Source organism: Chrysochloris asiatica, unplaced genomic scaffold (genome assembly GCF_000296735.1).
Source record: "Chrysochloris asiatica unplaced genomic scaffold, ChrAsi1.0 scaffold00327, whole genome shotgun sequence".
Taxonomy (NCBI): domain Eukaryota; kingdom Metazoa; phylum Chordata; class Mammalia; order Afrosoricida; family Chrysochloridae; genus Chrysochloris; species Chrysochloris asiatica.
The window spans coordinates 1,510,104-1,534,471 of record NW_006408845.1 but is presented as its reverse complement, the minus strand read 5'-3'; the positions used below and the strand labels follow the sequence as shown (position 1 = coordinate 1,534,471).

The 24,368-nt window shown below is 38.0% G+C and overlaps 1 protein-coding gene across 1 annotated transcript in view; it reads right to left on the bottom strand.

Moving 5' to 3' along the window:
• FAM179B (family with sequence similarity 179, member B) overlaps nt 1-24,368 on the bottom strand; it is a 106,085-nt gene that overhangs the window by 64,559 nt on the left and 17,158 nt on the right. Inside the window, 3 exon segments of the mRNA XM_006875440.1 lie at nt 2,453-2,715; nt 4,528-4,821; nt 10,500-10,634. Coding sequence (XP_006875502.1) covers nt 2,453-2,715; nt 4,528-4,821; nt 10,500-10,634 — 692 coding nt within the window.

The following is a 24,368-nucleotide window of genomic DNA, read 5'->3' as shown; positions in this document are numbered from 1 at the left end:
ACCCTACCCAGAGAAGCAGTGATGCCAGAGATGGAGGCAGAGATGATGATGCAGAGAGATGGAATGGCTGGGGACTCTAGATCCAGAGAGGGAGAGGGACTGTGTGCTGATGACTAGTGGGCAGGCTTGCAGGGTACACCCCTTGGTTGGCTGATGATGCATGGAGGGGACTGTAACCATGGCAATGAAACAATATATGATAGGATGAATGTAAAGCTAATTTTCTCACATAATTCACAATAAAAAATTAAAAAAAAAAAAAAGAAAAAAGAAATACGAGCCATTGCACGAGTAGATATATGCATACCAATGTTCAAAGCAGCACACAATAGTATAAAGATGAAGACAGACTAAGTGTCCAACAATAGAAGAACAGATAAACAAACTTTGGTACATACACACAATGGAATATTATGCTACCTTGAAGAAATACAATTGCAGCTACAAACCACTGCACAACATGGATAAACTTTGAGGACATTATGCTGAGTGACATTAGTCAGTCACAAAAGGACAAATAATGTATAAAATCATTATTGTAAAAGCTTAATAAAAGATACTCATACTAAAAGAAAAGAATAAACAAAATCTTTGTTGGTTACCAGGGTTGGGAGGGAGGGGATGGTAGAGCACAGGTTAAGGATAGATACATCATAGTTCGGATGTTGGAGAGGGCAATAAGAAGGGGGAGAGGGATGGAAGAACAAGATAGATAAGGGAACACTTAGCAGGTTTGCATGGGCTAAATGAGACAGAGGTAAATAGTGATGTGTGCTCAACCCTGGAACAACAGATCTCTGTGATACAGGGATCAAGGCACACAGACTGAATGGGTAAAACAGGGGAAACAATGTTAAGATGCTTGACTGTTTTATTAATACTGGTTCCCCTCGCCTACTATTGTTTTTTAGACACTTGAGTAGGATAGAGAGGAATGTCAGGAAACATGATCACAGAAAGCTTGTAAGCCAGTCATTAGCCTATAACTGACTGGAATACCTAAAAGGGTTCTAGAACTTGTCCAGTGAAATAAGGTCTTGCTGAGCCTTTGTAGTGTATAGGACCTTAGATGGAACCTTCTGAGGTGGAACATTCCCACTTGAAAGGACATGCAGACTAGCCTGGAGTGGCTAGAGGAACAGAAGATACTTCTTGAAGAAATACCAGCAAGAAAAATAAAAAATAGAAACTGCAGTCTTATTGGCTACAAGAACAAGCAAGTTGTTTGCCAGGGAGACATCAAGGCAAGCAATCAAGTCCCTTAGGGATAAACCCCTCTTCTAAGACTGAAGTTCAAAGGGAACACACAAGCAGGCATGTAAACTTGCTGGTGACCAAGTTGGCCTACTGGTGAATGGAAGTCGGGGAAAGGAAGCAATGAAGATATGGGCTGAGTTCAACCATGTTCCATAGACTTCCGTCGATATGGAGATGAGAGAGAGAAGAGGCAGGGCTGGTTGGTCCGAAGTGTGGTACTCCTGATCTCGTGGATAAGGACCTAGCCACAGAGGGCTAGAGTTGAGAGTGATGCAGCCAGCTAATATGAAGTGAGGAGAGATGCACAAGAATGCCCAAACTTGCAGATAGTACCATTTGACCTAGCTTTGATGGCTCGAGGATCAGAATTTGACTAGAGGAAGATAAAGAAATGTGTAAAGGAAACAAGTGTAAATTGGGCAACTTAGATATTGGCTACCTAAAATGCGGGGGTGATGAAGGCATGAAGTGACTAGCTTACAAAGATTCTAGAGGGAGTTTAGTTTAAGAGTGTGGAGGGAGACTCCCCACTGAATAGTTTTCATCTTGTCTAGATGGGTCTGGTGAAAAGAGATGGGGATAAGATTCTTATGATTCAGTAGTGAATAATTGTTATCATAACTAATTGCGATGGTCACAACTGTAAAGGTAGAAGTTTTGTAACAAAAACGGGGGAGTAGTTAATCTTACAGTCCAGGAACAGAGGACCCTAGGACCATCAAGGGAGAAGAGCATGAGCGGAATGTGGGACCCTATCCAGAGAAGAAGAGACACCAGAGATGGAGGCAGATATGAAGACATGGAGACATAGAGCTGCTGAGGACTCTTGATTCATGGAAAGAAACAGGCTTTGTGCTGGCATTGAGGAGGCAGGCTTACATAATATGCCCTTGGGCTATTTAAATTATTATATATTCCTGAGTATTTCTGTATACATCAAGAAAAAAAAAGATAACAACAGAGGGAATAGAAGCAAATATTGTTAACTGGTAATGCACAGAGGAGATTATAATCATTGCAAGGAAATGAAATATGATGAGTGCAAAACCTACGTCCTCCCATGTAAACTATCATTCAATTCACAATAAAAGCTTTAAAAAAAGTTACAGAAAAAGTACTTGATTTTTCCTTAAATAACAACTCTTATACATAGACAAGTGTATTTATAAAAGATTACAAAATGTTTAGTTCTGACCTCTTCTTGATCCAAATCTTTATCCTTGACATTTAATTCTGAAAGATCAATTATAAGACTGTCTTTTTCACTCTTCCAAATATCATCAGACTGTTTCTTTTTGTGTCCAACTGTGCTTAAATCAGCTTTATCAGGTAAAAGACTTATTCCTCTTGGTATAGGAGGAACAGGCTTTGTCCCATTTAAACCTCGTCGAGAAGATGGTGATCTCATTAAAGCAGGTATAAGTTGAACTGGAGAAGGTTTTCCTTGAGAATTTTCTCCTGCATTAAAATAAATATTTTACTTTTTAATTTTAAATAAGACAGAGTTAAAATCACAAGTGTTTGCAAATAGTGCTTTAAAATAAAAAAGCATATTTAAAGATCACTATAAAAAATGCAATAAAAATATCAATATCCTCTAATGTGGAGTCTTTGTGTGACACTGTAGGATAAGCACTTGACTCCAAGGTCGGGTTGATTCACAAGATCAGCAGTTCAAACTTACCAGCCGCTCCTTGGAAACCCTATACAGGGTCAATATGAGTCAAAAGTGACTCCATGGCACTTAACAACATCCTCTAATATAGGTGTCACTGGGTATCATAAATGGTTAGGTTACCAACTACTAACCAGAAGGTTGACAGTTCAAACCCACCCAGAGACACAACAGTAGAAAGATCTGGTAATCTGTTTCCAAAGGTCAGTCTTGAAAACTCTATGTAGTGTGAGACTACTCTGTAACACACAGGGTAGCCATGAGTTGGTAGATGATAGCAACAACTCGTTTGGTTTTTGGTTTGGTCTTGTAATACAACAAAAATAATAAGCCAATCCAAATCCTTTCATATTAAATAACTATATTATATAGTAAGTTAAAAGTTTCATACTTAGCCTCATACACATCATTATGACGTATTTGTTTATCATGAAATCTATAAGCTAGAAGGGCTTACTTTTTGGTTTAATTTAATTATTAAAGCAACACTTGAATGAATACGATATTCAAACAGCAATACTAGATACTAGGTCCCTAGAATGGAGTCCTGGCATGGCTCTGAAGGGTAAGTACTGAACTACTAAGCACAAAGTTGGTGGTTCAAATCTATCAGCCACTCCTCGGAAACCCTATACAGGGTCCGTATAAGTTGGAACCCACAGGATAGCACTTAACAACAACAGGGCCCTACGGCAAAATGAATAAAGTTCAAGGCAATATTTGATCTTATAGAAAATGAAAAAAAAAGATTAATAGAAGGGAATAGAGGTTCAGTGATAAGTTGAATGGCTGAAATTAAATATACAGTAAATTGGCCTTATGGCTGTAAATTGGAACAATCGTTTAAAGACAGAAGATTTATTTCAGAAGTTGGAAATAAGAAAGCAGTGGCATAAAAGGTTGCCTGCAATAAGCTCATTATTTTAAGATTGAATCTGTCCTGGCTTTAAGATTTTGGAGTGGGCTGTTACTAAGAAAATAATATTTTCGCTTATAACACATGTTGTTGTTGTTAAGTGCCATTGAGTCGGGTCCGACCCATAGCGACCCTGTACAGGGTTTCCGAGGGTGCAAATCTTTACGGGAGTAGAAAGCCTCATCTTTCTCCCGAAGAGCGACTGGTTCGCAGCCCGATTTGTAACCACTACGCTACCAGAGCTCCTTTGAACACCTTTTTAAAATAATTTTTGCATATATTTAATGTTTAATAAATAGTGAATACATGAATATTAGTCATTTACTTTGCTAAACATATGAATAACATTTTATATTTGAAAGTTAAAATTTATTAATAGGCTTTCAGGCAACAAATATCATTCATGTTCATTATAAATTAAAAATAAAGTGTTATTTGCCCATTATAAAGAAAAAAAAAAAAAAACCACAAACAAAAAGAACAATATAAGATATTATAATTTCATTTAAACTTTATATTATACACTTGATCTATTCAACATACTGTTAAATACGCTCCTAATATTTACTAACTTAGAGAAATAAAATTTATTAGCTTTAAAAGATCTGATGTCTTTGTACTAATTTCAAAGCAGTAATGAAAGCATTCAGATATATTAGAATGAAGTGCTGCTTTTTACCATCATTTCTATTTGAAGGGTCAGATGATTTCTGGTTGTCAAGTTTTTTCTGTGGACTTGGTTTAGATAGTCCTTCAAAGCTTTTAAGTGGCCAGGAATTTGAAAAGTTAACGGAATTATCTTGACATTTCTTCGGAGATGTGTGCTTTGGACTAGTTCGAGGTGACGAGAGAGGATAGGATGGGAGGATGAAGGCTCCCGGACCTGGATTTGGACCAGAGTATGATAAAGTACGCTCTGTTTGACTACCAAATGCTTGTTGTGTCTTACTGCCAAAATTCAGGCTAGCATACACTGCAATAAAACAAAAAAAAAGTATGTTATTTATTATACTCATCGAAGAAGAGTTTATATCTTTCTTCTTTTCACATTCAAGTTTTTATCCCATTTGACAGTTGTATTTTTTTGTATGATATGAGGCAAATATCTGATTCTATTTTTTTCTATATTGATAGCCCAATATTGTGAGCATAATTTTTTGAACTAATCATCCTTTCTCTGTGCTCAAGAACGCTCCCAAATACCTCTTATGGATGTTTCTTATGGCGTCTACATTAGTCTATTTGGTTGTCCTTGCACCACTATAACAATGTTTTATTCATTATCACTCTATCTGACAAGGCAAGGAACCCTGGTGGCACAGTGGCTGGATGCTAACTGAAAGGTCAGAAGTTGGAATTCACCATCTATTCCTACAGAGAAAGATATGATAGTCTACTTCCGTAAAGACTGATGGTTGGAAACAATACGGGGCAGTTCTTCTCCGCTCTACAGGACTGCTATGAGTTGAAATAGACCCCATAACAACTGATTTGTTTATTTGACAGGACAAGTTCCCCTCCAGTTTGATTTTTAAAATTAGCCTGCTCATTTTTGACTCTCCATTCTTCCATATAAATTTTAGGATCTGCCTGTCAGGTTCCATAAATATTCTCTTGGGATTTTTACTGGAATGGCACTGAATTTGTATATTAATTGGTAAAGAAATGCCATTTTCTTTATACTAAGCCTCTCTATTTAAAATTATGCAATTTCACTTATTTAAGTCATCTTTAATGTTTTTCAAAAAGTTATTCGTTTTCATAATGAAGGCTGTAATAATTTTTGTTGATACTATAATTTATTAAAAATTATGTTTTCTAAAAGGTACTTTATTGACCTTCAAAAAAAAAAAAAAAAATCCTCCCAACTAGAACAATAAGCAACATCACTGAAGTTGGAAAAAGCACTGAATTCATCAGACTTCATTTTACTTGGATTCTGTCAATGCCCATTGACAGAAATCAAGAAATGCAAAAGCATACTGCATTGGGCAAATCTGCTGCAAAAGACCTCTTTCACGTTTTAAAAAGCAAAGCCATCACTTTGATGAGGACTAAAATGCACCTGGTAGCATAGTCCTCATCAAAGTGATGGCTCTGGTAGCATAGTGGTTACGAATCGGGCTACGAACCTTAAGGCCAGCGGTTCGAAACTACCAGCCGCTCCACGGGAGAAAGATGAGGCTTTCTACTCCTGTAAGGATTTACACCCTCGGAAACCCTGTACAGGGTCGCTATGGGTCGGAACCGACTCGACGGCACGTAACAACAACAAAATGCACCTGGAGTCCTGGTATAGCACTGCAGGATAATGCACTGGACTGCAACGTCAGTTTGAGCCACAAGATCAGCAGTTCATACCACCAGCTAGTCCTTGGAGAGCCTATACAGGATCCCTATGAGTTGGAACGGGCTCAAAGGTACTTAACATACAACAAGGTGCACCTGACAGAAGCCATGGTATTTTCAATTGTATCATCTGAAAGCTGGATGATTAATCAGGAAGACCAAAGAAGAATCAATGCCTTTGAATTACAGTGTTGGTGAAGAATATTAAATATAACCAGGAACTTTCAGGAGACTGAATAAATCTGTCTTGGGAGAAGGACAGGATGGGGAGACTTCATATTGCATACTTCAGACATATCAGGAGGGACCGGTTATCGCAGAAGGGCATTATACTTGGTAAAGTAGAGAATCAGTAGTAAAAAGGAGGAAGACCCTCAACAAGATGATATCTCATTGCAACAATTGGTTCAAACATAGCAACAATAGTGAGCGTGGAGAAGGACTGAGCAGTGTTTCATTCTTTTGTACATAGGGTCACTATGAGTTAGAACTGACTGGATGACACCAAAGAACACTGACCTTTATATTCTGAAGTTATAACCAGCAACCTCCCAGAATGCTTTTATTAGTTTTAATAGTTTTTCAACAGATGTTATTAGATTTTCTATCTCATTTTTTTATGCTACTAAATTTTTAATGATGAAAACTAATGTTTATTGAGAACTTACTGTGTACCATGTGATGTTTGAAGCACTTTACATGTATTAATTTATTTAATCCTCACAGCAACCCTATAGAGATAGGCAATACTCCTATTTTACAGATGCTCCTCGGAAACCCTATATAGGGTCACTAAGGGTCAGAACCAACTTGATGACACTTAACAACAACAAAATAAAGGAAACGGGTAAATGACTTTCTAAAAGTCATACACTAAGAAGTTAAACAATTGGACTATGAATCCAGGTAGTTTGGTTCCCAAACCTGTGCTTTGAATTACTAGAGTGTACTATGCTTTATCTGAAAATACTGGTTCCCAAAAGTATCCAAAAGGCATGATTTAGGGAATATATGATTTAGGAATAATACCCAAAAGCAAAACTTTAAGGAATTAGGTAGCCCTTTGGCAGGGGGTAGGTGAAGAAAAGGGTAGTAAAATATAAGTGCTACATTAATCAATTGGAGCCCTGGTGTGGCTCTGTGGGCTAATGTGTCAGACTGCAAAGTCGTTTGAACTGCAACGTCGATGGTTCAAGCTAACCAGCTGCTCCTTGGAAACCCTACACAGGGTCACTATGGGTCGGAATTGACTTGATGGCACTAATAACAACATATTAACCAAGGAGTCCTGGTGCGGCACTGTAGGATAAGCACTGGCCTGCTAACCACAGGGTCAGAGGTTCAACCCCACCTGCTGCGCCATGGAAACCCTACACAGTCTATAAGTCATAACTGACTTGAAAACACTTAACAACATTAATAACCAAATTCACTTTATGAACTTCTAATGACATTACTTTTTCATCAACAAATAAAGTAGTACATCCCTATAATTTCAAAAATAATTTTTAGTAAACAATATACAATGAAAATTAAAACACATAGAAATATTTAATTTGATCCTATTGCTAAGTAATACTTGATAATGCTATATATACAACAGCATGAACATTTAATTAACTCCTTAAAACTCAAAATATATCTGACAGACAACTAGCTTCAAACTCTTTCTTTTACTCTAACTCATGTCTTATCTGCAATGATAGCTAGTCAGGAAGTGATTGATAGTTTCTAATAAGAAGCATCGGGAGAAAGATGAGGCTTTCTGCAACCACAAACATTTAAAGCCTCAGAAACCCTATTCAGGGTCACTATGAATTGGAACCAGCTCAAAGGCACTTAACAACAACAATCCAGGGCATAATCAATTCTAAATATTCTTAAATTTAAAGCTATAATGAAAAATAACTGTTCTCAGTTAATGGATACTATTTTTTCCCCATTTTTATAACATGTAACTCATAAAATAGTTCTGATATAAAAATTCACAAAACTGCTAGGGAGCATAAAATTTCCAAAAACATCCTGGACTTTTGCTTCATTCAGTTTTCAAAGGATGCACTCAAATTAATGATTAAGTGCAGACATTACACAATATTTCATTATCTTCTTGGGTACAACTATTCTCATTATTTTGTCTCCTCACAGTATTGCTCTGATACCCACTTTGTGCAGAGTCTGCCTTTAGTAGGATATCAGAAAACAGGCTGGGTTTATAAGAGGTTAAGTATCTCCAAGTAACAATACTAGTCCCTTGGGCCCACTTTAGTCATATCATCTAAACAGTCAGGTATGCTGGGAGCTCAGTGATCTCCAATATGAACATCGATCTCTCAGACAAAAGGTAAGTGTTTGAGGCTGGGGGTGGTAGGAGGTGGAAATGGAGGCCATCTTTTCAGCATCCAAACAGTCATGCTACAGTGTGGTCAGGCCAGTAACTTACCACTTAAACAGCTAATCTTTTCATCACTGAGTAGATCCTGTTGGTTGGTTGCTGCTGTTGTTGATGTGATTATCCCTCCCCTCAAACTTAAGGAAAGGCAGGTGTGGGGCCAACACTGAAGGGGGAGGGAGGGACACACTAGCACTCATGACACTAGATAGGACTATTCTCTGTCAGTCAGCTCCTGTCATGTAGACACAGCCAAAGTGAACTGAAGCAGGGCTAGAACACTTCATACATTCATGACCACCTTCATACATTCTTTTAAAAGTTACTTACAGGAAATGATGAGCACTGCCACCTATGGTGATTTACTATTTTACTTAAATATCAGAATGTTGTCTGTGCTAATTCGCCAGTACTTGGGATACAAGACCAAAAAAAATCCCCAAATCAAAGACATTAGATAGAAGTAGGGGTAGTATTTGCCAACAGATTTTATGGAACACATTGAATTTTGAAAACAATAAAGATTTTCTAATCTTATTGCTTCATGTCAAAATAATAAACAAACAAACAAAACCCCACCGGTGGAATCCAGCTGCATGGAGGGAAAGCTGAGGCCCCCACACAGATAGTACACAGACCTGAAGGCATTTCCCAAGCAGGAATCAGAGGGATAGGACAGCTCCCAGAATGTGTCTATCTCACTAAAAGGGACTCTAGTGTTTGGGAAGAAGAAGCCCTGTAAGGGAAAGGTATTAAGAAAACAACCATAATAAGGTTTCATAAAATGTAACATTTTTTAGGCTATCAGGAGACACAGAATTGAGCTTGTTATTCATGTTTATCCCCTTCATCTCACTTAAGGTTCTCTAGTAAGGAAAGATGAGTACGCATATGTTTAAGTGTAAGAGAGAGAAAGAGAGTCATTAAGTTTCTGTGCATTTCTAAATTTAAATAATTTAGGTTTGCCCCAACATAAATAATCTGTAAATGGCATTTAAAAGTAAATTCATTAAAGTTAGGTCAGGAACTTGACATGATTCAGAATCTTGTAACATATATTTTTCTAAAAAGTTCACTGGATACAAAAGGCAAAATTATGTCACTCCACTGGTGGGACCGAGGTCCTTTCCAGCTGTATGAAGAAAATTCAGAGGGTTTCTATTCTGTATTCTAAGGTAGCAAAACATAAAGCCATTAGATTATTAAGCATGTAACATTCCACACGGATTTTATGACTATCCTGTATCATTCAGTTAGTTGTCCACGTTTCTGGTAGGATGTATTCAGTTTAGGTTAGTCTGTTTCCTTTCCCTGTTAGGCAAGTGGGCCTCTTATGTTACGTAGGTTAAGAGTCTTTTTAAGGACTTAGCCTATTGACAAGTCTCTGGCTGGTGCTCCTTGAGAGTATGCAGCAAGCCTGGAGAAGTGTGACCTTCCTGAGCAGTGGGAGAGAAGAGATGTCTCACCCCTACATAAAGGATGTACCACAGACATAACAGTAGGACCTTCTGAGGGACCAGAGGGAAAGTTCATAGTGGACCTTGGGTAGGGTCACGGGAGCCCCATTTGAAATGACCTGTGTCCTTTCAAAGCTAAGTATCTCCAAGAGAGTCCTAGGCCTGGGCCGGCCAAGAAACCAGATGTGTACTGGTTGGAGGAGCTAACATTGAGGAGTGGTGAAGTTACCATAGTGCTATGGATGCTATTTTTAATGACTTATTGAGAGTCTCTACACTCTCTAATTTTAAAGGTTCATATATAAATATTTTAAAATCTAACATTTTATGGTAACAATAATTAAAAATTTATTCAAGTTTTAGGAGCATAATTACCTCAAATGATGTGTAAGATATATTTGGAAATCCCAAAATATTTATAAATTACTTCTATAAAAAATTTAGAATTTATACCTTTATCTTGATGACTATTAGTTGTTCCCAGAAACTGTAAGTCAGAATCCAAACTGCCAGCTTTACCACAAATCTGTGAAAATCCAAGTTGTCCACATTTCCCAGGAAGAGTTGCCTGATGAGTCCCAGAAGTACCTATTAAAGAAATCAGGGGAAGAAATGTGAAAGTAAAAGTTAACTTTATTCTATTAATTTGTCTTATTGCATAACAACAGTGTGATTTATTAGGAAAATGAAAGCAATAAAATGGTATATTTTTTGGTATTGACAGATTTTATTAGTGGCAGGGGTGAAGGACAGAAGATAGACTAGTAAAGGATAGAAAAAGAAAAGGTATTTTGAGGAACATACACAAAGGCAGAACCCCTCTCTTCTCTCACCCTGGAATGCTTCTCTGAAACTGGCTTTCCTTTTCCCCAGTAGTTGTAGTATACATTCTAACCAAAAAATTCTACTGCAAAACTCTTTCACTTCTAACATGCTATGCCTCATTCACATAGTTCTCAAACTTATCCGCATATCTCCTTATTTCCCATGGCTAGTTAGGGTTATTCCTGGATATATGAGTACTTTTGAAGAAAAGAAGGTATAATGACACCTCTGGAGTGCAGTTTATTAATCTATAAAATAGGTTAGTTCTTTATAATTCTTACACTACCAATTGGCAGAGAGAAAGTCAGTGGCTCTATAAACTAGAGCAGTGATGACAACAAACATCTGCTAAAATTACTCTGAATTGAACTTTATAGTTCTGAAATTCTATGATCTTTTAATCCTATAATTACATTTGTATATACAGTAAATATATCCATGTATGAGGGGGCTTTAAAATGTTCATGAAAAAATGGAGTAAAAAGATAAATGGAATTTTTCTATTAACTCTCTGAAGGTCCCTTGTATATAGTAGAACAAACAGGGGAAGTTATGAAAACTTCTTGGCCATAAGCAAACATCTTGAGAGAAGTAAGTCACTGGGCTTAGAGACTGATGACCAGGAACTGGGGTCTTAAAAACTAGCAAGTGGCCATCTAAGATGCAGCTACTGGTCTCTCCCAGTTCAGAAGAAAGAAGAGATAAGAAAATCAAAGACTTATGAAACAATGAGTCCACAGACCTAATGCACCTCATGAACCACAGCCTCAGCTACTGAGACCAGAAAAACTGTATAGTGCCCGCCTACCACATTAGTTAGGATCACAGAAGGTCCTGGACAGAATGGGAGAAAAATGTAGACCAAAATTCAAAATTATAAAAAACAATGGAATTACTGGTAGAATCCCTAAGACCATACATGGCCCTTGTTAAACCACAGACCTTGTGGTTTGCAGTTCAGCACTCATCCTATACAACCCCAATGCTCCCTACTGTGGCCCTTTAAACATGAAACTGAACCTACCCCTGGGGCTCACCTTGCCAAACAAAAGATCTATAAAGTGAAGAGTAATACACGTGAGGAATATGTTCTTCAGATCAATTAACCATACAAGAACAAAAATGAAGCATTTGCCCAAAAACAACATTCAGAAGACAGGAAGGGTCAGGAAAGAAGGACACAAGAAAACAGGAAAACAAGAAGTGGGAAGAACACTGTTACACTTGGGGAATTGCATATAATATTACAAAACAAAATGTGCATAAATTGAGGAGAAAAATTATTGAATAGAAAATTAATGTGCTTGCACTTATCATGAGCACAACTAAGTGCTGGAGAATACTGGTTCTCTATGTGGTCCATAGCTGTCATAATCCACACAGTAGAAAGTCAATGAAGCAGAGTAAGCATTTTTCTGCTATTCTCTACTTTCAGTTAAGATCTATCAGCTATCTCTTGTTCCATGTCCTTATCTGAATTCAGCTTGAACTTCTGGCAGTTTCCTGTCAATGCACTGTTACTGTCACTTTCAAATATCTTTGGCAAAACTTTACTTGCATGTGAGATTAATGATATTGTCTGATAATTTCCACACACCACTGGGTCATCTCTTTTTGGAATGGGCACAAATATGGATCTCTTTCAATCAGTTGGCCAGGAAGCTGTGCTTCAAATTTCTTGGCAGAGATGAGTGAGCACCTCTAGCACTCTCATCAGTTTGTTGAAAGATTTAAATTTGTATTTCATCAATTCCTGGTGCTTTGTTCCTTGTTGTTGTCTTCAGCACAGCTTCGACTTCTTCCTTTAGTACCATTGGCTCTTGATAATATGCTACCTCTTGAAATGGTTGAACAGCACCCATATCTTTCTGGTACCATTACTCTGTGTATATTCCTTCCATCTTCTTTTGATTCATTCTTCATTATTCAATATTTTACCCATGGTGGTGGTGGCTGTGTGCTGTGGAGTCGATTCCAACTCATAGTGATCCTGTACAGGGTATCCGAGGCTATAAATCTTTATGGGAGCAGAATGCCTCATCTTTCTCCCGCGGAACAGCTGGTAGTTTCAAACTGCTGACCTTGCAGTTTGCAGCCCGATTCGTAACCACTACACTACCAGAGCTCCCATAGAATTCTTCAATATTGCAAGTATTGAAAATAAAACAAGCCAAGACTGAAAGTAAGGAACCAGTGATAGCAATTTATAATGAAGTTAACTGCAAAGCAAAAAGAGGGTATAGTGCAGATACAGAACTTCCAAATGCTGATAAACAGACTATTTTAAATGGGGAAAAAATAATAAATTACAAGGCAACCTCAACAAAAATGAATAAACTTGCACATCAAAATTGTAAAAAGAGAAAAATCAAAGATTTAGTAAACATTTACACAGCAGATGAAGAAAATAAAGAGAACCCACAAACAAAATGAACTCAGTGCCAAGGATGGGGACAAAGAAACCAGCAGCACCACAAAAATAGACATAGCAAAATTGCAGCAATCAAGTCATACTTATTAATAATTACACTGAGTGTAAATGGATTAAATTTACCAGTCAAGAGAAAGAAAGCAGCAGAGTGGTTAAGAAAACAGGATCCTTCAATATATTATCTATAAGAGATATATACAAAGACAGAACTAGACTGAAAATCAAAGGATGGAAAAAAACCATATCACAGTAATGGCAATCAAATATGAGCAGAAATTGCAAGTTTAATCTCTGATAAAATAGACTTTAAGGCAAAACTCAGCATAAGACAAAAAGGACACTATATCATAATTAAGGGGTCAACAGAACAAGAAGGCATAACCATAATTAATATCTATGCTCCCAATGAAAGTGTCTCAAAATACAAAAATCCAAGTTTAATCCAACTGAAGAAAGAAACAGACAATTCTACAATAATAGTCACTGTAGGTTAAGTACCAGACTGCTAACCATAAGGTCAGTGGTTCAAACTCACACAAGTTGCTCCTCAGAAACTCTATAAGTGGCATTATGTGTCAGAAGACTCAATGGCACTTAACACAACACAACAGTATTAGGAGATTTTAATATACCAAATCAATAAGGGGCAAAACAACTAGAAAGAAACTCAACAAAGAAACAGAAGAACTAAACAATACAATGAACTTGACTTCATAAACATATACAGAGCATTCAATCCTACAACAGCACAATATACTTTTCTACTGCACATGGAACATTCTCCAAAACAGATCATATTTCAGGCCACAAAGTAAACCTTAATAAATTTAAAACAGCAAAATACTACAAAGCATCTTCTCACACCACAACGCTATAAAACCAGAAATCAACAACAGAAAGATCAAGGAATTAAAAATCAAATCCATGGAAATTGAACAACACCCTGCTTAAAAGCTACTGGGTAACAGAATAAATAAAAAATGAAATAAATTCCTTGAATCGAATGAGAATGAAAAAACAATTTACCAAAACCTTTGGGACATAACAAAAGCAGTGCTCTGAAGCAAATTTATAGCAATAAATGCACATATCCAAAAAGAACCAAAATCAACATCTTAAAACAACAACTCCAAAACACCCAGAAACAGAGCAGCCTACCACCACCAGAAGAAAAGAAATAATAAAGGTCTGGTATCATATTTAAGTGTCATTGAGCTATAGGTTTCCAAGGAGTGGATGCTGGGTTTTAACTGCCAACCTTGTGGTTTACAGTCCAGTGCTGAACCTATAGTGCCATACCAGGAATACATGATAAAGGTTAGAGCAGAAATAAATAAAATACAAAACAAAAACTAAAAAACACAAAACAAAACAAAAACATCAAGAAGCTGGTTGTTTGAAAGGAATAATAAAATTGACAAACCACTGGCAAATTTAATTCAAGAGTAGAAAGAAAAGATACAAACAACACGAAAAAGAAATGATATGGGTGATGTCACAACAGAATCAATGCAATGGAAATCAAAAGGATAATTAACAGAATACTATGAAGATGTAGGAGTCCTGGTGTGGCACTGTGGGCTAATAAATTGGACTGCAAAGTCAGTTTGAAGCACAGGGTTGGTGGTTCAAGCTTACCAGACTCTTCTCAGAAACCCTACCCAGGGTGGTTATGAGTCAGAATTGACTCCATGGCACTTAACAGGAACAACAACAATAAAGAAGTTATATTCCAACAAAATAAAAAATTTAGAAGAAATAGACAAATCTCTAGAAGCGTACTACCTAGATAAACTAACATAGATGAAGTAGGAAAATTGAACAGGTCTGTACCAAGAGAAAAAAATTGACCATTAAAAAGTCATTTAAAAACTCACAGCTAAAAACAGACCAAGCCCAGATGGCTTAACCAATGAATCCTACCAAACATTCAGAGAAGAGCTGATACCAATTCTACTCAAACTATTCCATAATATAGAAAAGAATGGCAAACTCCCAAGTTCATTTATGAAGCAAGCATAGCTCTGATACCAAAACCATGCAAAGACATCAATAAAACATATAATTATAGACCAATATCTCTAATGAACACAGAAGCAAAAATTCTCAACAAAATCTGCCACGTCTGAAAACGGCTATTCCCTGCGACCTGCACGGAGAGATTAAATCTGAGTACGGGCAACGAGAGATTAGAAAAAAAGGAAGACACAAGACAGAAAAGAATTAAGTAAAGTTGAGACCAGGTGGGACACAGCACTCTGTTGGAGATACTGTGGCACAGAACAGATTCAGCATGTTTATTTTATACACATATCAAAAGAAGGTGCTGGGGGCAGGGAAAAGAGTACAAAAACATCTGGTGATGTTTGTGCATGCAGTAAACAGGACCTTATCAAAAGAATGTAACTTGAAGCTGCTAAGGAGACAGAGATAGCGCAGCTACATGTTTGTGCAGACTTGAATTGAAGGTCATACAAGGAAAAAACCTTGCAAGTTCCCTGTCCCCCGAGGCAGCCCTGCAAGTTCCTCAGGGGGCAGCTTGATCTGGGAGCAGCCCGATTTTCTGGACCACAACTGTTCAGTTGCAATCCTTCAGTTAAACTTCCCCCAAGTCTAAGACCTTCAGCTCAAAATGCTCCCGACAAAAATCCTACCAATAGAATCAATAATACATTTAAAAAAAAAACCCATCATGATCAAGTAGGATTCATATCAGGTATGCAAGCTTGGTTAATTAGAAAAACAACATAATCTACCATAAAAATAAAACAAAGGAAAAAAAAATCACATGACCATATCAAAATAGAAACAGAAGAAAAATTACTCAAAATAGTTAAGGACATATATACAAAACCCAACAGCCTATAGCACTTTCAACAGCCAATATCACTCTCAATAAAACTGAAGACATTTTCTTTGCAAATAGGAATCAGACAAAGATGCCCGTTATCACCACTCCTGGAGTTCTGGTCACATAATAGTTACGAGTTAGGATGCTAATCTCAAAGTCAGCAGTTTGAAACTACCATCCATTCTACAGGAGAAAGATGAGACTTTTTGCTCCTGTAAAGATTTACAGGCTCAGAAACCCTATTCAGGGTTGCTATGAGTCGAAACCCACTCAATAGAACATCACTACCAGAACCATTCAATATTGGGGTGCAAGTCTTAGCCAGAGCCATTAGGAAAGAATGGGACATTAAAGGTAACCAAAGTGGCAAAGAGAGGACTCCTGGTATGGCGCTGTGAGTTAATGCGCGAGACTGCAAAGCTGTTTGAATTGCAAGGTCGGCAGTTCAAACTCACCAGCTGCTCTTCAGAAACCCTATACAGGGTCGCTATGGGTTGGAACTGACTCAAAGGCACTTAACAACAACAACAAATTGGCAAAGAAGTAAAACTCTCTCTACTTGAAGATCCTGTACTGAGAAAATCCCAAAGAATAAGCAAGGAAATTATTGGAACTCATTGATATATTGGGTAGAGTGGAAGATATAAGATCAACATACAAAGATCAGTTGGATCCCTCTGCACTAATAGAGAGCTCTGAAAAGGAAATCAGACAAACAGTATCATTTATAAGCCACCCAAAAGATTAAATACTTGCCAATAAATCTAACCAGAGAAACAAAAGACCTAATCAAAGAAAACTATGAAACACTACAATAAAACCTGCAGAAACGGAGGAATACATCCAGCTTGTGGCTAGGAAGACTTAACATTGTAAAAATGTCAACATTACCCAAAGCAATCTATAGATACAATGCAATTCCAATTCAGGTTCCAACTCATTCTTTACAGAGATGGAAAAACGAGTCACTAATTTTATATGGAAAGAAAAGAGACCCCAGATAAGCAAAGCATTATTTAAAAAGAATAAAGTAGGAGACCTCTCACTTTCTGATCTCAAAAGGTACTACACAGTCAGAGTAGTCTGTATAACACTGAACACATAGATCAAACAAAGGCACACCCTGGTTTCCAAGAAGCATTCTGGCTGTACTCTTCCAACACAGATTTGTTTGTTCTTTTGGCAGTCCATGGTACTTTTAATATTCGCCTCCATTACTATAACTCAAATGCATCAATTCTTCTACGGTCTTCCTTTCTCACTGTTCAACTTTCACATGCATAGGAGGTTACTATAAATATGATGACTTGGGTCAGGTACACCTTAGTCCTCAAGCTGACAACTTGGCTCTTGAACACTTTAAAGAGGTTTTGTGCAGCAGATTTGCCCAAAGAAATATGTCATTTGATTTCATGACTGCCACTTCCATGAGTGTTGATTGATCTGAGCAAAACAAGTCTTTGACAACTTCAATCTTTTCTCCATTTATCTTGATGTTATTTTTGAGTCCAGTGGTAAGAATTTTTGTTTTCTTTACATTGAGGTGCAACCCATACTGAATGCTGTGGTCTTTGATCCTCATCAGTGAGTATGTTAAGTCCTCTTTGCTTTCAGTTGTTGTTGTTGTCAGGTGTCATCGAGTCGGAACCTACTCATAGAGACCCCATGCACAGCAGAACGAAACAATGTCCGATCCTGGGCCAACCACCACTGCCACACTTGACACCATCAATGATGCCACCTGGCTGATCCATCTCGTTGGGGGTCTTCCTCTTTTTCTCTGATCCTCCATCTTACCCAGCATGACATCCTTCTCCAGCAACTGTTTCCTCCTGACAATATGTCCAAAGTATGAGAGACGAAGCTTAGCCATCCAGGCTCCCAAGGAGCACTCTGGCTGTACTTCATCCAAAATAGATCTATTGGTTCTTTTGGCAGCCCATGGCACTTTTAGTATTCTCCTCCAACACAACGCAAAGGCATCAATTCTTCTACGGTCTTCCTTATTCACTGTCCAGCTTTTGCATCCATATGAGGTTACTGAAAATACCTTGGCTTGGGTCAGGCGCACCTTAGTGCTCAAGTTGACATCTCTGCTTTTCAACACTTTAAAAAGTTCCCGTGCAGCAGATTTGCCCAATGCAATATGTCGTCTGAACTCCTGACTGCTGCTTCCATGAGTGTTGATAGTTCATCCAAGAAGAATGAAGCCCTTGACAACTTCAATCTTTTCTCCGTTGATAAGAATGTTGTTTATTGGTCCAGTGGTGAGGATTTTTTGTTTTTCTGACATTGCGATGCAACCCATACTGAAGGCTGTGTTCTTTGATCTTCATCAGTAAATGTTTCAAGTCCTCTTCACTTTCAGCAAGCAAGGTTGTATCATCTGCATATCGCTTTCAGTAAGCAATGCTATATCATCTACATATCGCAGGTTGGTAAAGAGTTTTCCTCTAATCCTGATGCCACATTCTTCTTCATATGATCCAGTTTCTTGGATTATGTATTCACCATATATACTGATTAAGTAGAGTGAAAGAATATAACCCTGGTACACACTTTTCCTAATTTTAAACCATTCTGTGGTCTCTTGGTCTATGTACATGTTCCTCATGAGCACAATTAAGTGTTCTGGAATACTCATTCTCTGCAACGTGTCCAAAGCTTGTCATAATCCACACAATCGAAAGCCTTTGTGTAGTCAATAAATCACAGGTAAACAACTTTCTAGTACTCTCTGCTTACAGCCAAGATCCATCTGACTTCAGCAATGATATCCCTCGTTCCATGTCCTTGTCTGCATTTGGCTTGAACCTCCGGAAGTTCTCTGTAAATGTAGCAGTTTTTGAACTATCTTTAGCAAAATTTTACATGTGATACTGATGATATTGTCCAATGATTTCCACATTCCATTGGGTCACTTCTTTGGAATGGACATAAATATGAATCTCTTCCAATGAGTTGATCAGGTACCTGTCTTGCAAATTTTTTGGCATTGATGAGTGAGTGTCTTTAGAGTTGCATCAGTTTGTTGAAAGGTTTAAATTTTTATTTAATCAATTCCATTGCCTTGTTCTTGGTCAATGCCTTCAATGTACCTTGTACTTCTTTCAGTACCATTGGCTATTGATCATCGGCTATCTCTTAAAATAGTTTGACATTGGTCATTTCCTTTTGATAGGGTGACTCTGTGTATTACATCCATCTTCTTTTGATTCTTTCTGCATCATTCAATAATTTCACCACAGAATCCAGCATTAATAGCAAAGTTCAAAAAGACAGAAAATCACCAGATACTGGTGATAGAACTGGGACCCACCTATAACATGGGTGGAACTATAAAATGGTGCAACCACTGTAGAAAATGGTATGGTACTTTCTCAAAAAGTTGGCAATAGAAAAACCATATGACTCAGCAATGCCTCTAGTCTGTATATATCCTAAAGAAATGAGAGCTGTGACACAACTAGATATATGCACACCCATGTTCACCGCAGCACTATTCACAATAGTAAAAATATGGAGACAGTCTAAAGAATGACTAAAGGACCTTTGGTACATATATACAATGGAATACTCAGCAATGATGAAGAATAACAATGAACCTGTAAAACAACTCACAACATGGATGAACCCGGAGGACATTATGTTGCAGACATTTAGACAATTACAAAAGAACAAATATTGTTTGAGATCACTGTTGTTAAAAAGTTAAGAAAAGGTTATCTTGATAAAAGAAACATTCTATGATGGTTACTGGAAAAGGGGGTGGGGAGAGAATTAGTCACAAGTCAGAAGGTAGACCCATGTTAACATGGGTGATAGGGCAGGCGATATACAAGAGGGAGGTTGGCAGAGGAAAGATGAAAGTAGCAGGAGACACAGGGAGGAGTGCAAGAGTTAAAGAAAATAGAGGTAAATATTGTTAACTGAAAGCAGCTCTGGTAGTGTAGTGGTTACGAATTGGGCTGTGAAACTTAAAGGTCAGCAGTTTGAAACTACCAGCTGTTCTGAGGGAGAAAGACGAGGCTTTCTGCTCCCGTAAAGATTAACAGCCTCGGAAACTCTGTGTACAGGGTCACTATGAGTCGGAATCGACTCCACAGCACATAACCACCACCACCACCACCACTGTTAACTGATGGTATATGGAGGGGATTGTAATTACTGTAATGAAGCAAAGCATATGCTTTGTTGAATGTAAAATTGATGATCTGCTCTGTAAACCTTCACTCAATCCACAAGAAAGTTTTCCTCCGAGGGAGAAAGATGAGGCTTTCTACTCCCGTAAAGATTTACACCCTCGGAAACCCTGTAAAGGGTCGCTATGGGTCGGAACCGACTTGATGGCACTTAACAACAACAATAAGGGGGAAAGATACAGACTAATATTTCTTATAATGAAGATATATTCTTAATAAAATTTTTGTAAATCGAATCCAACAACATGTTAAAAGAACAACGTCTCATAATTAACTAGCGTTTACTCCAACAATATGAGGTTAGTTTGGCATTTGAAAATCAATCAATGTAATTCAATACATAAAGAAACTAAAAATAAAAAACCATATGGTCATCTCAATGTTGCTGTTAAGTGTCGTCGAGTCAATTCCAACCCCTAGCGACCCTGTATAGGGTTTTTGAGCAGCAGCTGGTGAGCTTGAACTGCCGACTTTGCAGTTCAAACGGCTTTGCAGTCTGGCACATTTAACCCACAGCACCACACCAGGACTCCAGGAAGCGTAGGTTTGGTTTTTAAAGAAACTACCAAACTATTTTCCTGAGTAGTTGTGCCATTTTATATTCTCAATAGAGGCAGAAAAAAAGCATTTGACAAAATCCAACACATATTCTTAATGTAAAAAAACCCTCAGCAAATTAGGATTAGGAGATAATTTCTTCAATCTATTAAAGACTTTTATGAAAAACCTACAGCGAATATCATACATAATGGAGAAGGAGTGAATGATATCTCGCTAAGAGTCGTGGTGGCTAAACTAAGAGCACTAGTGGCTAAGCTGTGGCCAAGGATTGGGCTGCTAACTGCTAGGTTAGTAGTTCAAACCTACCAGCTGCTCCATGAAAGAAGGATGAAGCTCTCTGTTCCCATAAAGACATTCAGAAATCCTAAGAAGTTGTTCGACTCAGTCCTTTATAGGGTAACTTTGAGTCAGAATCAACTAGATGGCAGGTTTGGTTTGTTTTTCTAAGATCAGGAATACTGTAAATATGTCCACTCTGTTTATTTCTATTAAGCACTGTACTATAGCTTCTTGTGAAGCAAAGCAGAAAAAAAAATTAAGATATAGCCAGATGTGTCTATTTTTTTTTTTTTTAATTAAAGTTTTTAGTGTGAATTGAGTGATAGTTTAAACGGGTGAACATCGGTTTTACACTCATCATTTCATTGCAATGATTACAATCCCTTCTGTGCATCATCATTCAACAGTATTGACTTCTATTCCCTCTGTTTTTTTGTTTTTCAGGGTGAGGGAGGGATGTACAAAAAAACATCCAGCTGTATCTTAATTAAGAAAAAAAAGATACATCTAGACTTGACCAGAAGGCACTCTGCTCTAGCTCTGTGGGTCAACAAAACTAGCTCCTGAATTAAGTACCCAGAGGCACTCTACACTGCAAGCAAGCCTCATGCCCAAAGTCATTTGGGCTTTCTCCGTGGGCTAGGTAGGCCACCATTATTCTGTCTTGTGCTCTAACTCTTGGTTCTGCTGATGCTGCTCCTCTGTCATTCCTCCAGTGTGAGTTTTTTTTGGAGGAAGTTTAAGGAGGTTCCATGTTCAGGGATCTCAGGGTCCAAAGGATGTGCTCCATAACTGCCTCTTTCTTCTTGCCGGTAGTGAGATCTCCCCTCCAGTTTCTGAAATGGCTCATTTTATACTGATGTTACAATTCCAAGTTTTCACAATGAACCCTGCTAACAATCACTCACAACTGAATCATATAATCTATTAGCATCTTCCTCAACCTTCTCTTACCCAGACCCATCAGGAAAAAGTAAGTTTTTGGTTGTTTACAGACTATAACTTGAAGAGACATTAACTCACTGCACCACAAATGGATAATAAGCTTCTCAATGGAATGAAACCATGACCCTTAAAAATCCAAAACAATGGTAAAAACAACTGGATATATTCTTTCTCTTTATCAACTATACAAAACTGGTGTCAGAAGTGGCCAAAGAATCCTTTGAGTGGATGCATGTCAGATACCAGCTTCATAGGAATTGACCTTGGGTTGATTTTGAGTTTGATTCCCCTTTCCCTTTGTGAAGCCATAAGACGTCAGATGTGACCTCCCTGCCGTTTTACACCTCCTTATCTATGAGGGAGGAGTCCTGGTGTGGCATCATGGGTTAACGCACTGGACTGCAAAGTTTGTGTGAACCGCAAGGTCGGTAGATCAAGCTCACCAGTTGTTACTTGAAAACCCAATGCAGGGTTGTATGGGTAGGAACTGGCTGGATGGCACTTAACTACATCTGTCAGGGACTACATTTCTGTTTGTTAAAGCTGCCCATTTGTGATATGTCTTTTGTAGAGAACCAAGACAACACCCTTCTGAATATGGCCTTCTTTTAAAATACTCTCCCTTGATTCCTGAGGCCATGAACAAGGACATAGCCATGGAGGGCTAGAGTTGAGAGTGAAGCGTTCAGCTTATATGAAGTGCAGGGAAATGTACAAGAATGCCCAAACTTGTAAATAGTACCCATTTGACCTAGCTTCCATGGCTTGATAATCAGAACTCAACTAGAGGAAGACAAAAAGAAACAATTTTTGATAAAAGAAATGAGTGTAAATTGCTACAATTTGACGAACTTCACCTATACTTATGGATGTAGAAGCTCAAAATACCAACTGAGAGGGAAGAAATCTTCACATCAAGTATCAATCCTATCTACTTTGTATACAGGGGATATAGGGATGGGCAACTTAAGACATTGGCTACCTGAAATTTGTTGTTGTTGTTATGTGCTATGGAGTCGGTTCCGACGTATAGCGACCCTGTACAGGGATTCTGAGGCTGTAAATCTTCACAGGAGCAGAAAGTCTTATCTTTCTCCCTCGGAACAACTGCTGACCCTGAGGTTAGCAGCCTGATTTGTAACCACTACACTACTGATACAGGCACGAAGTGACTAGCTCACAAGTTTTCAAAAGGGAGTTTAGTTTAAGAGTGTGCGGGGAAAGGTAGAGTCGCCACTCAATACTTTTCATCTTGTCTAGGCAGGTTTGGTGAAAAGAGATGGGGATACGATTCTTATGATTCAATAATGAGTAAAAGTTATCTTAACTAATTGTGACTGTAACAACTGAAAAGGAAGAAGTTTGGTAACAAAAATGGGGAGTAGTTAATCTTACAGTTCAAAAACAGAGGACCCTAGGGACCATCAAGGGAGAAGAGCACAAGCTGAATGTGGGACCCTATCCAGAGAAGCAGCAACACTAGAGATGGGGACATAGAGAGAGGGAGCAGTTGAGGATTCTAGATTCATGGAAAGAGAGTGACTGAGTGCTGGCAGCCAGGAAGCAAGCTTGCAGAATGTGTCCTTTAATTGTTTAAATTATTATATATTCCTGAGTGTTTTTGTGTATATCTTCTTAGCCCTGCTCCCAAAACAAAACAAAAAAAAGAGGTAATGGAAGCAAATACTGTTGAATGATGATGCACAGAGGAGACTGTAATCATGTGTATGAAACGATGGTGTAAAGCTGATGTTCTCCCATGTAAATGATCACTCAGTGCACAATAAAAAATAAAATTAAACAAAGTGGTATATTAAAATTTCCTAGTATTTAAAAGGAGTCCTGGTGTGGCGCTGTGGGCTTATTTAATGAGTCAGACTGCAAAGTCGTTTGAACTGCAAGGTCAGTAGTTCAAGCTCACGAGGTGCTCCTTGGAAACCCTATACAAGGTCACTATTGGTCAGAATCCACTTGACGGCACTTAACAACAACTATTTAAAAACAAACAAACAAAAAATCCCTCTCCTTCCACATTCCTCTTATCAGCTTTATTTTCCCCATAACATTGATCACTATGTTACTTACTATCTATCTTCTGTTTATTTTCTGTCTGTTCACCCCCAACCAGAATGTATTATCTAGTAGGCAGGAAGTTTTCCCTTATGCTGACACATGTTGTTGTTATGTTGTTAGGTGCCATCGAGTCGGTACCAACCCATAGCGACCTT